The sequence below is a fragment of the Heptranchias perlo genome, chromosome 4, assembly GCF_035084215.1.
Source record: "Heptranchias perlo isolate sHepPer1 chromosome 4, sHepPer1.hap1, whole genome shotgun sequence".
NCBI classification, from domain to species: domain Eukaryota; kingdom Metazoa; phylum Chordata; class Chondrichthyes; order Hexanchiformes; family Hexanchidae; genus Heptranchias; species Heptranchias perlo.
The window spans coordinates 56,621,818-56,637,523 of NC_090328.1; the positions used below are offsets into that span (position 1 = coordinate 56,621,818).

The following is a 15,706-nucleotide window of genomic DNA, read 5'->3' on the forward strand; positions in this document are numbered from 1 at the left end:
GAGCAGTTGCACTTCTGTTTTAGTTGAATTTTGTATTTGGATGAATTTTTTTGATCTCTAAGAAATACTCAAAAATAAAAAAAATCATACATACGAGCCTTGACAGTATCTGTCAGTTCTGTATGGAGGACGAATAGTTTAATTTGATCAGTTATTTGAATTGGAAGTATAACATGAGTGCTTTAAGAATTGGGTTGGTTGTTGTTACTCAGCTGTTTGAGCTCCATTTTTAGAGCACCTCAATACTGTAAAATGATGCAGGATGATGTGGGATACCTTCCCAGTTGTTGTGATGTCCACAACACAAGCATTGGCAAAAGTCATTGGTGTTTGTGGGAATGGTGTCATAGTCCACTGTGATGTGCGTTAATGGCCACATGTAATTTACACCCATTTGTTAACTGTTACTGATCTGGCCAGCTACTCTGACAATGTGCTTTTTCTGTTGTTAACGCTGTTGGCTTCACAGCGTCTGGTGCGATGCTACACGGCAGATTTCCAGATTGCACAATTTTTGGTTACTTTTCCTAGGTTTCTTGCTTGCTGTATGTGCATGTCAACTTTCTGTGTTTTGTGTACAAGAACACCTAAATCCCTCTGAGCACCAACATTTAATAGTTTCTCACATTTAAAAAATATTCTTTTTTTTATTCTTCCTACCAAAGTGAATAACCTCACATTTCCCCACATCATACTCTATCTGCCACCTTGCCCACTCACCTTAATCTATCTATATCCCTTTACAGACTCTCTGTGTCCTCCTCACAGCTTACTTTCCCACCTAGCTTTGTATTATCAGCAAACTTGGATACATTACACTCGGTCCCTTCATCTAAATCATGAATATAGATTGTAAATAGCTGAGGCCCAAGCACTAATCCTTGCGGCACTCCACTTAGTTACAACCTGCCAACCTGAAAATGACCCATTTATTCTTACTCTCTGTTAACTAGTCCTTAATCTATGCTAATATATTACCCCCAACCCCATGAGCCCTTATTTTGCGTAACGACTTTTTGTGTGGCACCTTATCGAGTGCCTTTTGAAATTCCAAATATACTACATCCACTGGTTCCCCCTTATCTACCCTGCTGGTTACACCCTCAAAAAAACTCTAATAGATTTGTTAAACACGATTTCCCTTTCATAAATCCATGTTTTTTTTTTATTCGTTCATGGGATGTGGGCGTCGCTGGCGAGGCCGGCGTTTGTTGCCCATCCCTAATTGCCCTTGAGAAGGTGTTGGTGAGCCGCCGCCTTGAACCTCTGCAGTCCGTGTGTTGACTCTGTCTAAACATATTATGATTTTCTAAGTGCCCCATTACCACGTCCTTAATAATAGGTTCCAGTATTTTCCCGACTGATGTCAGGCTAACTTGCCTGCAGTTCCATGTTTTCTGTCCCTCCTTTCTTGAATAGCGGTGTTACATTTGCTACCTTCTAATCCACTGGGACAGTTCTAGAGTCTAGAGAATTTTGGAAGATCACAACCAATGCATCCACTGTCCCTATAGCCACCTCTTTTAGAGCCCTAGGATATAGTTCCATCAGGTCCAGGGGATTTGTCTGCTTTTAGTCCCATTAATTTCTCCTGTACTTTTTCTTTACTAATATTAATTACTTTTAAGTTCTTCACTCCCATTAGACCCTTGGTTCCCCACTATTTCTGGTATAGTTTTTGTGTCTTCTACTGTGAAGACAGATACAAAATATTTGTTTAACGTCTCTGCCATCTCTTTATTCTCCATTATAATTTCTCTTGTCTGAGCCTCTAGGGGACCCACGTTTACATTCACTACTCTCTTCCTTTTTATATAATTGTGGAAGCTCTTACAATCTTTTTATATTTCTTGCTAGTTTATTCTCATGTTCAATTTTCTCCCTCTATCAATTTTTTGGTCATCCTTTGGTTTCTAAAACACTCCCAATCCTCAGCCTTACTACTCTTCTTGGAAACATTATAAGCCTCTTCTTTTAATCTAATACTACCTTAACAACTTTAGTTAGCCACAGATGGATCGCTTTCCCCATGGAGTTTTTATTCTTCAATGGAATGTATATTCATTGAGAATTATGAAATATTTCTTTAAATGTTTGCCATTACTTATCTACTGTCATATCTTTTAATCTAATTTCCCAATCAACCCTAGCCAACTCGCCCCTCATATCTATGTAATTAGCTTTGTTTAAGTTTAAGACTCTAGTTTCGGACTTAAGTACATCACTCTCAAACTCGATGTGAAATTCGATCATATTGTGATCACGCTGCCCCAGTGTATCCCTTACTATGAGATTACTAATTAACCCTGTCTCATTACACAAGATAAGATCTAAAATAGCCTGTTCCCTGGTTGGTTCCACGACGCATTGTTCTAGGAAACAGTCTTGAATGCATTCCATGAACTTGTCCTCCAAGCTACTTTTGCCAATTTGATTTGCCTGGTCTGTATGAAGATTAAAGCCTCCCATGATCATTGCATTACCTTTATTGCAAGCTCCTCTTATTTCGTGATAAATATCCTGCCCCCACCCCAGCCACTTTCCATTTTGTCTGTCTTTTCAAAAAGTCAAGTACCCTGGAATATTTAGTTCCCAACCTTGGTCACCTTGCAACACGTTTCAGTGATGGCTACTAGATCAACCCATTTATCTCTATTTCTGTCATTAATTCATCTATCTTGTTACGAATGCTTCGTGCATTAATTTTAACTTTTTATTATTTTTCCCTGATTTGACCGTATTCACTGAAGCACTATTACTGTTAAACTCTCTGTCCCTTTCTGTCGCACTCAGCTTATCTTTACCGAAATTGCTACACTGTTCTATGGCCTTGACTTTTCTCTTTAGATTTATAAATTTACCCTTACCTAAACCCTCCACCACCCCCCCCCACCACCCAACCTTTTTAGTTTAAAGCCCTATCTGCTGCCCTAGGTATTCGATTTGCCAGGATACTGGTCCCAGCCCAGTTTAAGTGGAGCCTGTCCCTATGCAACAGCTCCTTCTTTTCCCAGTACAGGTGCCAGTGCCCCATGAATGGAAACCCCTGTCTCCCACACCACTCTTTGAGCCACTCATTTAACGCTCTGATTTGTTTGACCCTATGCTAATTTGCACATGGCTCAGGTGGTAATGCGGAAATTATTACAGTTGAGATTCTGCTTGTTAATTTGGACCCTAGCTGCTCAAACTCCCTCAACAGAACCTCATTCCTAGTTCTACCTATGTCATTGTTTCCTACGTGGACCAGGACATCTGGATCCTCCCCGTCCAGCTTCAAATTCTTCTCCAGCCGCGAGGAGATATTCTTAACCCTGGCACCGGGCAGGCAACACAGCCTTCGGGACCCGGTCGCGACTGCAGAGATCAATATCTATCCCCCTGACTATACTATCCTCTGCCACTACCACATTCCTTTTTAATCCCCCCACTTGAACAGTGCAGTGGTCAGTTTGCCCATCTTTGCTGCAATCTTTGTTCTCATCCATACAGGTATAAAGTACCTCGTACCTGTTGGACAAGATCAAAGGCTGAGGCTCCTCCATCACTGCATCCTAGGTCCCCATACCCACCTGACTCGCAGTCACATCCTCCTGTCCCTGATCACAGACCAAATGTAAACTACTACCTAATCTAAGAGTTGTGACTGCCTCAAAGTCCGGACTCGGTCAAAGTGTCCAGATAACACTACCCCTCCCTGATGCATCGCAATGACTCCAGCTCGACAACTCTGAGCCGAAGTTCCTCGAGTTACAGGCACTTACTACAGATGTGGTTGCTCGGGATCTTGCTGGTCTCCACCAACCTCCACATGCTGCAGTTACGACACACCACCTGCCCTGCCATCTTGTTTTATATATTTAATTAGTTAAAGTTTTTATTCACTTGATATTTTTAGTTTTATTCACTAATTAGTTTATCTAGTTTGTTATTAATTTAATAAAGTAATAGCAAATTATAGTTTCCCAGCTCTTAGTTTGACCCACTGCCCTAGCTTAGAGAGCAAAAAAACGGTAATACTCACCAATCAATCACCTACCTGTTGTCCTGTGATGTCACTCCTTGATTTTTTTTTTTGTTTTTTGATTTCACCCTTTTTATAGGGAGTGGTTCCTAGGCCTCCTGCTCAGGCCTGCTGTCTCCCACTACTGTCGCCACTGCTTTTATAGGGAGTGGTTCCTAGGCCTCCTGCTCAGGCCTGCTGTCTCGTGCTACTGTCGCCACTGCTTTTATAGGGAGTGGCTCCTGGGCCGCCCGCTTTCTTGCGCTACTGTCACCACCACTTTTCTCGGGAGTGGTTCCTGGGCCGTCCACTCTCTTGCACTCTATGGATGTTGTGCTGGAACCTTGACTGCATTATAGTACTGTGGAGAGAATTACTTTTAATCTAAAGTCCACCAACTCTCAATAAAAGTTAAGTTAAAAGGATTTTTTCTGCCAAAAATTTCTCTTAAATTATGGGACAATTGTTTGGAAATCACAAAAGCATGTGTACAAGATGAATACTGTTGGATCACTGGTGGGTTTGTTCCATCAGTTAAGAAAAGTTCTTTTGATGACTGGGCAAAAGTTCATGCTAAGTAAACTTGTCAATAACCTTATACATGGAACTACTGATTGTGCTTATTATCCAGTGGTAGCTTAAGGTATAGAAAATGTTTTCACTCTAGAAGACTTGTAATTGTACAGTGGGAAGCTGGTTATCCAGATACCATCTACTTAAATTGACTAATAAAACAAGCTAAATCTAGCATATCTTGAATGTAGAATTATTTCATTGTACTGTATATCACTGTCTCGTATTGCCATGCTGGAATTGAATGCAATCAGTTATCCAAATTATTCAATTATCTAAACTGGGATTTTCACAGACGTTTTGGAGAAATGTCTGACTGTTAGGCGTTATGTTGTGCTAACTCTCCAGGCCAAACAGCTAACTCAGTTCAGAGCTGCTATCCTGACTCTTCCAATTTTTAGACTTTGGTTATATTTAGCTGCGCGCGGACGCACACGTGCACTCGCGCACGCTTGTATTTCTCAAATCAGTGTATCTTTGGTACACAGAAACATTTGAAAGCTTTTCCCCTGTCCTCCAAGTAAATTTTTTTTTGTCAGCCCTAGTCTTAATATTTTTTGTGAGCTACTGAACAGCTTCATTTATTCTTCATTTAGCTTTCTTGTCTTTTCACAACTGAGGGGTCAGCAGGCAACCAGCTTCAAGGCCTCTTTGAAAGCTGGCCTTGAGCCCACCATGATTTAGTGAATGGCCAAAAGTTTCATTGGCTGTTTGTATGCTTAGGTCATTCTCATAATTGGGAACTTGCTATGTCTCACCACACGAGTATACTCTTACTCTAGGGAGGCATACTGCTCAAGTGTTCTTTATGCCTTACATACAGTTTAAAATTTTTTTTTAATTTATCTGCTTGCATAAGATAGCGGGATATGGTTTGAAAATATCAAGAGAATAGACTTCATTTTGCTTTCTTTTGCTTCATGTTGTTCTATACAGGAGCTGGAGCCACAGGTTGGGGAGCAGTTGCTGCAGCTTTGGGAGCGGATTCCCGTAGGAGGGAAGCTACCACAGACAGATAGTAGACTTGGCATATTTGGAGAGGTAATGTTGGTTGGTCAAAAGTTATGTTCTCATTTTACTGGATTAGATGATGAATCTTATGACAATGGCTGATATTGTGACATTCAGTGTATGGATGTTTCACACTAATAAAGAACTATCTTTTTTAAACTGCATGATATTAAAAATTCCTGTCACAATATATTCCTGGAATAAATAGAATATTGCACTAGGTGATCTGATTCCATTGTTTCTTAACCTGTGAAAAATGCCTTCATAATTCACTTGTGAAACAATAGAAACACCATTAGTGGTGTAATATCCCATCATTTTCACTTATAATGCACACTTTCCCTCTCCACCCCTATTTATAAAACTTCCTTTTTGGAGCACAACATATAGCAGAACAATATTGTGCCAATATTTTCCAATACAGTTCGCATTGTACCACTGCAGGTAACAACACTATTATTATGTATTGGTATGCAGTATAAGAAACTGTGGTGCAACAGAACAAATCGTTTTTGCCCATGTGATTCCAAGCTCAGGACTTGTAGCATAATCTTGTACTTTGTTAACTGTCACTGGTAAAATACAACAAAGCACGACAGTTTTGTAAATCCTTTTCCCCATCTCTCCTAAAGGTGCTGACCCTTTGGGGTATATTTCAGAGGATTCTGGCAGCCCTCTCATTATCTTGCTCAAGTGACTATTCTTCATGTATGAGTCTAGACACTGAGAATCAGCAGGTGATTTGACTGATATGGAAAGCATCTCTGCCGAACCTAACCCTGATCTCACCTGTTGTCCATACATATGTTTGTATCAGAGGTCACTGGATAGTGATCAGGTACAGAAACCCTGGATGATTTTTCACTTCGCTTGCCTAGGTAACCCCAGGTCAATTGTGGTGGAGCACATGTCCAGTTACTAAAGAGCAGCAATCAACAAAGCAAAATATAAAGCTAAACTATATAAAACAGCAGAGTACAAATTAGAGGAACCCGCACTTGATGTACATTGTTCTGGTCAGACCGAATCTTGAGTACTGTATCCAGTTCTTGTCACTGACACACAAAGGACATATTCCAGCCATGGAGGTAGTCCTCTGACACTAGGGATCAGCCGTGTGGCTGTTCTGTGATCTAAGTTATAAGGAAAAATTGGAGAAACTTAGGCTTTTCAGCCTTTCAGTTAAGCAGCTGAGAGGGGACCTCGTAGAGGTGGATTAAAAAGGTAAATCCAGGCACTATTTCACATTAAACTGTGGCATTAGGATTGGGAAGGCACAGGTTCAAACTAGTGAAAGGCAAATTTAAAACTGATGAAAGCTCATCTTCACGTAATGATCAGTATAGGAAAAGGAGCAATTGTGGTGCTCTGACTGAGATCTGCAACCTCAACCTCAACAGAGTGGAGATTGAATTTGGGACTTTCTTGGTTTGTTTTGACTCAACTGATAAACTTGATGAGCCACCACGGAAGCTTAATTGCTACCTTACATTTGTCCATGTAAAGGTCCTCCATTTTCTTAGCTCACCTGCTTAATTTGTCCAGACCTCTCTGAATGCCATTAATTTCTCATTGTTGTCGCTTGTCCACATAACTTACTGGCGTTAGCAAATGTTTTGCGAGAAGCTTTCTCCTCCATGTTCATGAATAGTTTGACTGGCAGGACCCCCAGAACAAACCCCAACAGAATGTTACTAGGTTTTTTCCCCATTTATAATCACCACTTTTTTTCAATACTGCAAGTTAATTTGCCATCAATTACATTTGACTTAACCTTTATAAACAAGATTTCCCATTGGGGACTTTGTCAAACAACATTTGAAAACCACTAACAAACCAGTTTACTCACTTTGGTGAATTACAAGTACATTTCTGAGATGTCACCTTTTGTTTCTAAATGCATGCAAATTTTCCCTTATGGGTTATGTCTTTTTATAAATGTTGATATCCATGTTATACTTTTGAGCTCCCCTGTCTTTCTCTCCGCCGCCCCCCCCATGAATGTTGAGCCAACTGCTTTTTAAAACAAAATCTTGGTATAAGATCCAATGTTTTCCTGTCTTCAGGTACTATTCTTCTGCTCCAGTATTTATGAAGCTTATAAAACATTCATCAGACTTTTGCCAATTTTCTCACTCCTTTCATTGAGGATTTTAGAGTATATCCCCACTGGGCTAAATGAATTGTGGATGTTCTTTGTGTTTTTTGACAACCTGCTTTATTGATCACTGTACATTCCCAAGTCAAAATGACTGGATTTAGATAGCGTTTACAGTTTTCATTTGTGAAAAAATGAACTGAAAAATTTATTTAACATCTCACACTGCAGCGCTCAGATTTTCTGGAAAAGGCACTGCAGTGTAGCATTAAGCCACACAGATCAGAAGGCCCCTGTGCAGTTAGCTGATCTCTAACCGCAGCAGTAGAGCCGTTTAGTTGACCTCAATATCCCTCGTCTCGGGAGTTGATAAGTCACCTACGCATCCACTCCTGATTACCCAATGTCCCAGGCTAGTATGTGCACTTTTGTGGATGTATGGTGAAGTCAGCCTCAGTATTGCTGTGAAACCTGATTGCATTAATTTTCTAGGCTATATGCACCTTGAGCACTGTGCCCAGCTTTTGTCACCAAGGCAGACGGGAGGCATTCAAGTGCTAGAGATAGTGCTGAGAAAAGCCAGAAGGCTGATCAAAGGTCAGACTTATTAGGAAAGACTGGAGAAACTTGGACTTTTCAGCTTGGAAAGGAGGCACCTGAGAAGTGATCTTAGAGGTGTACAAGATAGCTAAAAGGATTGAAAAGATAAATCTGGAATATTATTTTGAATGAGTAGGACATGGGTTCAAACTAGTAAAAGTTAAATTTGGGACTGATGTCAGGAAATCAGTCTTTGCACAAAAGCAGTCGACACAAGGAATGAAGCTCTGGAAAGAGTAGTGGAGGTGAAAACCATGGAATCGAAACAATGGGATGACTTTAGCGTCTTTCTGGATGGATGAATTAAGATGGGCCGACTGGCATTCCTCATCCGTAATTACCTTGAGAAGAACGGGCACCTGGGTGAAAGTGGGAGAAAACTGTAAAAACATTCCATTTCCTTTCTGTTTATATTTCTACCCAGCTTGTCCCTTACCACAGGTGTTCAAGCTGTTTGTCTTTGTGGGCTGCATAGGTTTGTGCCATTTAGCCTTGTGGGCCATATGTAAAGTTTAAATTCACATTCTCATTAATTTGCATTTATTGCTAATACTAATGCATCTTGGTGTTCTGATGTAGGATTTATCCAACAATGAGGCAACATTGCTAACAATAGCTGTCTCTAAACCTCTAAGGCCCACAAAATCATAGCAGGCAAGGCAGTGAATAAGTATAAGCACAAATAGGATTGAGTTGTATGGGCTTTGAGTGCTTAACTGACCTAAATATGCCACCTGTTGCTTGTGTAATTTGTTTTCAAAAATGGCTCCCCTTGCAATCTGCAATCCAGCCAATTTTTTATCCCACCCTTACCTCTTCTAATACGTATTTTAGTTACCCTCAGGGTATGAATTGAACCCCTCATAGATTTTTGTTTAAATTTGTGCAGTATGTAATTAATCTATCATGGTTCACAATTATTTCTTACCTGTCATAATTGTTCTTTACATTTGCTACTCTGTAGTTTGCCCTTTTTTTAAAAAATGAGTTAGGAGCAGGTCAGGATTTTTGTAATGAAGTGTATTGTACTTTCTGTTTGTTCATTCTGTTTAAATCTTTTTAATGTAGGAAAAGGGATGATGAGATTTGAAAAATAATTGAACTTTGCAACTTGAGTTTTAAGTTTTAAAAAATCTCTCCAGGTAGCATATCTCCTGAGATTCAGATTTGGTCCCTGACCTGCTCTTAGCCAACCACTAAGAGATACATGAGTGCATTTGCATTATTTCTGGCAATGTGAACTGCAATTACTAATGTATTTTATCTTTGTTTAGTCCTAGAGATCCTCCTATTCAGTACAGTTCACTTTGCAACTCCAAAAACTCTGCATTTTCCAACAAGTTTTATTTTGGAATACCGAAAGAGGCACAGGAGCCTAAAACCAGCTTGCTCCCCTTAGATCTTTGTGATCATAGTGAACTTCATTAGGACCAAGTCATCCTTTTAAAAACTGACAACGGATTGATTGTTGAGGTAGGGAGGGAGTTGGGAAGAGAACGTTGTGTTTAATATTTGTGAAATTGTCTGATCTACAAAAGATAAGAAAAGCAGTTATGTCTTGTTGAACTGAGTGTTCTGTTGCTGTTTCTGAATTGTGAAGAAATAATTTCCACAGCATTAGTTTAAGAGTATGTGAAAGAGACTACTTTTTCATTAGACTGCCTTAAGTGTCCATCCGTAAGTAACCTTTCCTCTACCAGAAGTATTTTGTGTAGAGGGCTTACAGATTAGACTTAAAATTTCCTTTTAAAAGAAACTCCAGCACAGGCACGATGGGCCGAATGGCCTCCTTCTGTGCTATATCATTCTATGATTCAATGAAACTCAGTAGAACTACAGTATGTGGATCGAGTTTATTTTTGTCCTCTTATATTTAAAACACAACTCAACCTATTTGAAAAATATGCTTGTCAAACACATATCAATACTATAGTAGTCAAACCGAATCTTTTGCGAAGTTTAAATTGTCAATTTGTGCATTTTACAATATTGCAACTTATCTCCACTTTTCCAGTTGCAGGTTCACCTTATTGCGACTAGATTTTCCAGTAAAAATGGTGCCAGATAGAATGTAATTAATTGGAAAATGTTGTTTAATCTGATGGTAACATGGATGCACATAGTTCATAACCCTTTGGGGAGGATTCTGTCTGTGAGTAAAATATTGAAAGTTATATTACAAACAGAATATATTTTCAAATAATTGTGCCAAGATGTACATCATTGGTGTTATTGGTTTACTGTGAGCCAAGGAGCCAGTAATAAATGGATGAGAATTTTTAGTTATTAGCTCAAAAATATAAGAGCACTGTTGGTTAAAATGGTGGCCAAATTGAAACCTGTATAGCTGTTAAATAGATTGAGTTTAACCTTTGAAAATTTAAGTTTTGCACAGAAAGAAACTTGCTCTTCAGTGTATTGATTGTCTCAAAAGCTTTGGTAAACTTGCAAGAAACTGTAAAAATGGCAGTAGTGTTGATCCATTATGTTGTCTGAAGTTTATTGTTGGTCATGATGCAATTTAGTTTAATGGTTATTAGCCTCATTTTAAACCTCTAAGTTCGCGAATACATCTGGTAGACTGTGAACTACTCAGCACTTTGAGGCATGTAGTCAAAATTCAAATACAAACTAGTAATCTATTTATTATGTTGCATACAATGCAATGTATTTTTTGGCAGGGAATGAATGAGACGGTTTTTCACCTATCAACATTAATGGGAGCACGTTTCATTGCTATGTGGCAAATGTATGCAAATCAAACCATTTTATTAAAATATTTCTTATAATGGACTAATTTTATGATCTTATCTAAATTTTCATTATAATCAATAGAAGTGCTCAAACCTTAACAAAGCCCACGTGAGGAACTAAAGTCTACATGAGTTTGTAGACAGACAGCTATTCCAAGGAAGAGTGTACTGTTTCGATTTGATGCACTAAACTAGTAGTTCATCACTTGTATAATCATAATTGTGGGTGAAAATTCTACACTTGGCTCTTAATACTCGAACTTGCGTCCAAGCAATGCGGAAGGCAGCTTGGTGACATAGTTGGTTGATTTATTAATGTGCTTCACCATTGACTTGTAGAATTTAATTTTGCATCAAGAAATGCAACAGCAGGTTCTTGACTTCATTAGTTGCTGCTGAATGGAGGTACGTACATCCACACAGGAAAGGAGCAAAAATCTTAAGTGAACCTACTCTCACTGCTCACACGTACCTCCAACTGGTTCGTTTGTTTGGCTTTGACCGAAACCTTAGAAACAGCTTACCAGTCTGACATTGTAGAAAGACGTTGTGTAGAATTGGAACTTAGGAAATGAATATTTTAATGGCAGAAGGAAACATTGTGGTTTATACAAATAGGAAACTTTCATCCCCTCTCTTTGTGATGGCTGGTAAGGGTCATAAAGCCAGATGAGATTGAGCAGTCTTACATCCGTCTTCAGTCCATTGGATTATCAGCAGCACTGTTAAGTTATAGATGATATGGGAAATAGAAATGTCTTTTGCAGCAGGAAGCACATTTAAACTTAGTCATGCTTCAACCTTGACATTAAGATTGCATTTAATCAGAGAACTTGATGCTGTCACTCTGTTCAGAGGAATATTCTTCCATTCTTAGTCATCTGTCACCCTGGTATGTGCGAAAGTTACAAAGTAATGTTTGTATAAATGCTGTGACTTTTGACCATCTGTTTGCACTGTTGGTAAAAAAAAACTTGTTGCAAACACCAAATGATTTTTTAAAAAAAAGTCCTAAAACAAAGTTCCCACCAGTAGTTGACCGTATTGACTGAAACATTAAAGATGATTTATGCCCAAAAATTTAGCTGCATAGCATGCATTATAACTTCAGCTGATTGACATTTTGCAATGGGGGTAGTGAAAAATAAATTGATGTTATTTCCAATACAAAATGTACATATTGCTGCAGTGTGCAGTTATGTTTTTATTTTTGAAGTTTGATTTTTTTTAATGAAGGAATATCATTCAAAGAATAAACTAATTTGTTTCTACATTAGTGTGCAGTGTCTGGTCTGATTTATTGAAATTTTTGTTATCTGTGGACACTACATAGTAATACAAACATAGTATTTTAAATTAACTGTTTTCATATATTCCCATGAAACACTGGGTTCCTTTAAAAATGGGTTTCCTCAATCATCTGTATGCACATTTATCTATAAACAATGAACTACCACCTCAATAACTTTGGAAACAATTTCAGATTTTTCTAAAAATATATGCATTTCTCTCATACACATCTATCTGATATATTGAAAATCTTACACCTGCATGTTCTTCCTTTCTATAAAATCTTACTTTTGTCACTTTTTTGTTAATTTTCTCATTATAAATTCCTCTGTCCACATTTATAATGGCAACTGCCCACATAAACCAGACAAGCTGTAATTACACCCACCCACCAGTGGTGGCTCAGTTTTGGCTCCCAGCTCCTTGGTCTACACTGCAGAGGAATATCTTATAAAAACTTTGTACCTAGATCCAATTACTGCCTGCCCTCTAACCACACTTAGCCATTGCTCTTGACTATTGTTGCAGCAGATTTACAGTTCTAAGGTTAGGGATATGTCTGTTGTATATTCGTGCTCACGGGGCGGAGGTAGTACCATGCAACGCATGATAGGATTAGATTGTGAGCTCACTTAACAAGGGACCACCCCTTGGAACGTGGAGACAGGAAACCGGGATGCATACATGTTGTAACTTGTTCAGAATGAGTATAGAATCATAGACGTTTACAACATGGAAACAGGCCCTTCGGCCCAACATGTCCATGTCGCCCAGTTTATACCACTAAGCTAGTTCCAATTGCCTGCACTTGGCCCATATCCCTCTATACCCATCTTACCCATGTAACTGTCCAAATACTTTTTAAAAGACAAAATTGTACCCGCCTCTACTACTGCCTCTGGCAGCTCGTTCCAGACACTCACCACCCTTTGAGTGAAAAAATTGCCCCTCTGGACCCTTTTGTATCTCTCCCCTCTCACCTTAAATCTATGCCCCCTCGTTATAGACTCCCCTACCTTTGGGAAAAGATTTTGACTATCTACCTTATCTATGCCCCTCATTATTTTATAGACTTCTATAAGATCACTTCCATAAGAGTTCTCCCCTTGGGAAACTAAGAGGGGTCTCTCCTTGCGTACGATCGATCAAGCCTTACCGATATGTCTGAGTAGTCGATGATCGAAAATCACCACTACTACTCCCTATATGCAACACCACAGCAGAGCGACCAGTATAATATGGTAAAAAGTTAAAATTGAAGGTGCTATATCTGAATGTACAAAGCATTCGTAACAAGATAGATGAATTAATGGCACAATATAGAGAAATAGGTTTGTTTTAGTAGCCATTACTGAGCCATGTTTGCAGGTTGATCAAGGTTGGGAACTAAATATTCCGGGGGTACTTAACTTTTAGAAAAGATAGGTAAAATGGAAAAGGGGTTGGGGGGGTGGGTGGCGGTAGCCCTGATAAAGGATGAGATATAAGGCAGTAGTGAGAGAGGATTTTAGCTCAGAAAATCTGGCTGTAGAATCAGTATGGATGGCGCTAAGAAATAACGAAGGGCAGAAAACACTGGTGGGAGTAGTTTATAGGCCTCCTAACAGTTGTTATAGTGTTGGACAGAGTATAAATCAGGAAATTGGAGGAGCTTGTAACAAAGGTGATACAATAATCGGGGACTTTAATCTTCATATAGACTGGGCAAATCAAATTAGCAGAAGTAGTTTGGAGGACAAGTTCATGGAATGTATTCGCGACAGTTTTCCAGAACAATATGTTGAGGAACCAACTAGGGAACAGGCTATTTTAGATCTAGTATTGTGTAGTAAGATGGGGTTAATTAGTAATCTTATAGTTAAGGATCCTCTGGGGTAGAGTGATCATATGATAGAATTTCATTTTGAGTTTGAGAGTGATGTAGTTAAATCTGAAACTAGGGCCTTAAATTTAAAGAAAGCCAATTACATAGGTTTGAGGAGCGAATGTCTAAGGTAGATTGGGAAATTAAAATAAAAGATATGATGGTAGATAAGCAATGGCAAACATTAAAAGAAATAATTCATAATTCTCAACAAATATACATTCCATTGAAGAATAAAAACTCTACAGGAAAAATGATCCACCTGTGACTAACTAGAGAAGTTAAGGATAGTATATTAGATTAAAAGAAGAGGTTATATATTAATGACTTGGACTTGGGAGTACAGGGCACATTTTCAAAATTTGCAGATGAGACAAAACTTGGAAGGGTGGTGAACAGTGAGGAGGATAGCGATAGATTTCAAGAGGATACAGACACTATAGTGACATGGGCAGAAACGTGGTAGATGAAGTTTAATGCGGAAAACGTGAGGTGATTCATTTCGGTAGGAAAAATGAGAGGCAATATAAACTAGAGGGCACAATTCTAAAAGGGGTGGAGGAAGAGGGATCTGGGGGTGTATGTGCATTGTTGAAGGGGGCAGAGAAAGCAGTTTTAAAAAAAGCATACGGGGTCCTGGGCTTTATAAATAGAGGCATAGAGTACAAAAGCAAGGAAATGATGATGAACCTTTATAAAACACTGGTTTGGCCACAACTGGAGTATTGTGTCCAGTTCTGGGCACTGCACTTTAGGAAGGATGTGAAGGCTTTAGAGAGGTTGCAGAGGAGATTTACTAGAATGATTCCAGGGATGAGGGACTTAAATTACGTGAGTAGACTGGAGAAGCTGGGGTTGTTCTCCTTGGAACAGAGAAGGTTGAGAGGAGATTTGATAGAGGTATTCACAATCATGAAGGGTCTAGACAGAGTGGATAGAGAGAAACTGTTCCCATTGGCGCAAGAGTCAAGAACCAGACGGCATAGATTTAAGGTGATTGGTTCTTTTGCCAAAGGTAATATGAGGAAAAACGTTTTTACACAGCGAGTGGTTAGGATCTGGAATGCACTGCTCAAGGGAATGGTGGAGGCAGATTCAATCATGGCCTTCAAAAGGGAACTGGATAAGTACTTGAAACGAGAAAATGTGCAGGGCTACGGGGATAGTGCGGGGCAGCGGGACTAGCTGGATTGCTCATGCATAGAGCCGGCGTGGACTTGATGGGCTGAATGGTTTCCTTCCGTGCTGTAACCTTCTTTGATTCTATGACTCTAACTGCTGTCCAGAATAGCTAGCTGCAGGGGCCATGACCAGAGTAAGTGGAGTAGAGTGCCCTTCTGGCCACAACACCTCCAACAGTTATCTGGTATGGAGAGTTGGAATTTATGAAGTATGTACAGGGTGTGTTATGTGCCATTTATGATCTATGAATTGGCCTTTCTGCATTTTGCTGCAAGTGATTGTGTTTACGGCCTGACTTGATAAACCTTTGCATTTCACCTCCCTTAATGGTT

General features: G+C 39.3%; 1 protein-coding gene across 5 annotated transcripts in view; it reads left to right on the plus strand.

Annotated features, from left to right (window-relative positions):
- ythdc2 (YTH domain containing 2) overlaps window positions 1–11,078 on the plus strand; it is a 78,285-nt gene extending 67,207 nt beyond the window's left edge. For all 5 annotated transcript variants that reach the window (XM_067982965.1, XM_067982967.1, XM_067982968.1 and 2 more), the window contains 2 exons: window positions 5,513–5,617; window positions 9,560–11,078. In XM_067982965.1, the coding sequence (XP_067839066.1) occupies window positions 5,513–5,617; window positions 9,560–9,565 (111 nt within the window). In that variant the 3' untranslated portion in view covers window positions 9,566–11,078. The remainder of the gene's footprint in view (window positions 1–5,512; window positions 5,618–9,559) is intronic.
- The last annotated feature ends 4,628 nt before the right edge of the window (window positions 11,079–15,706 follow it).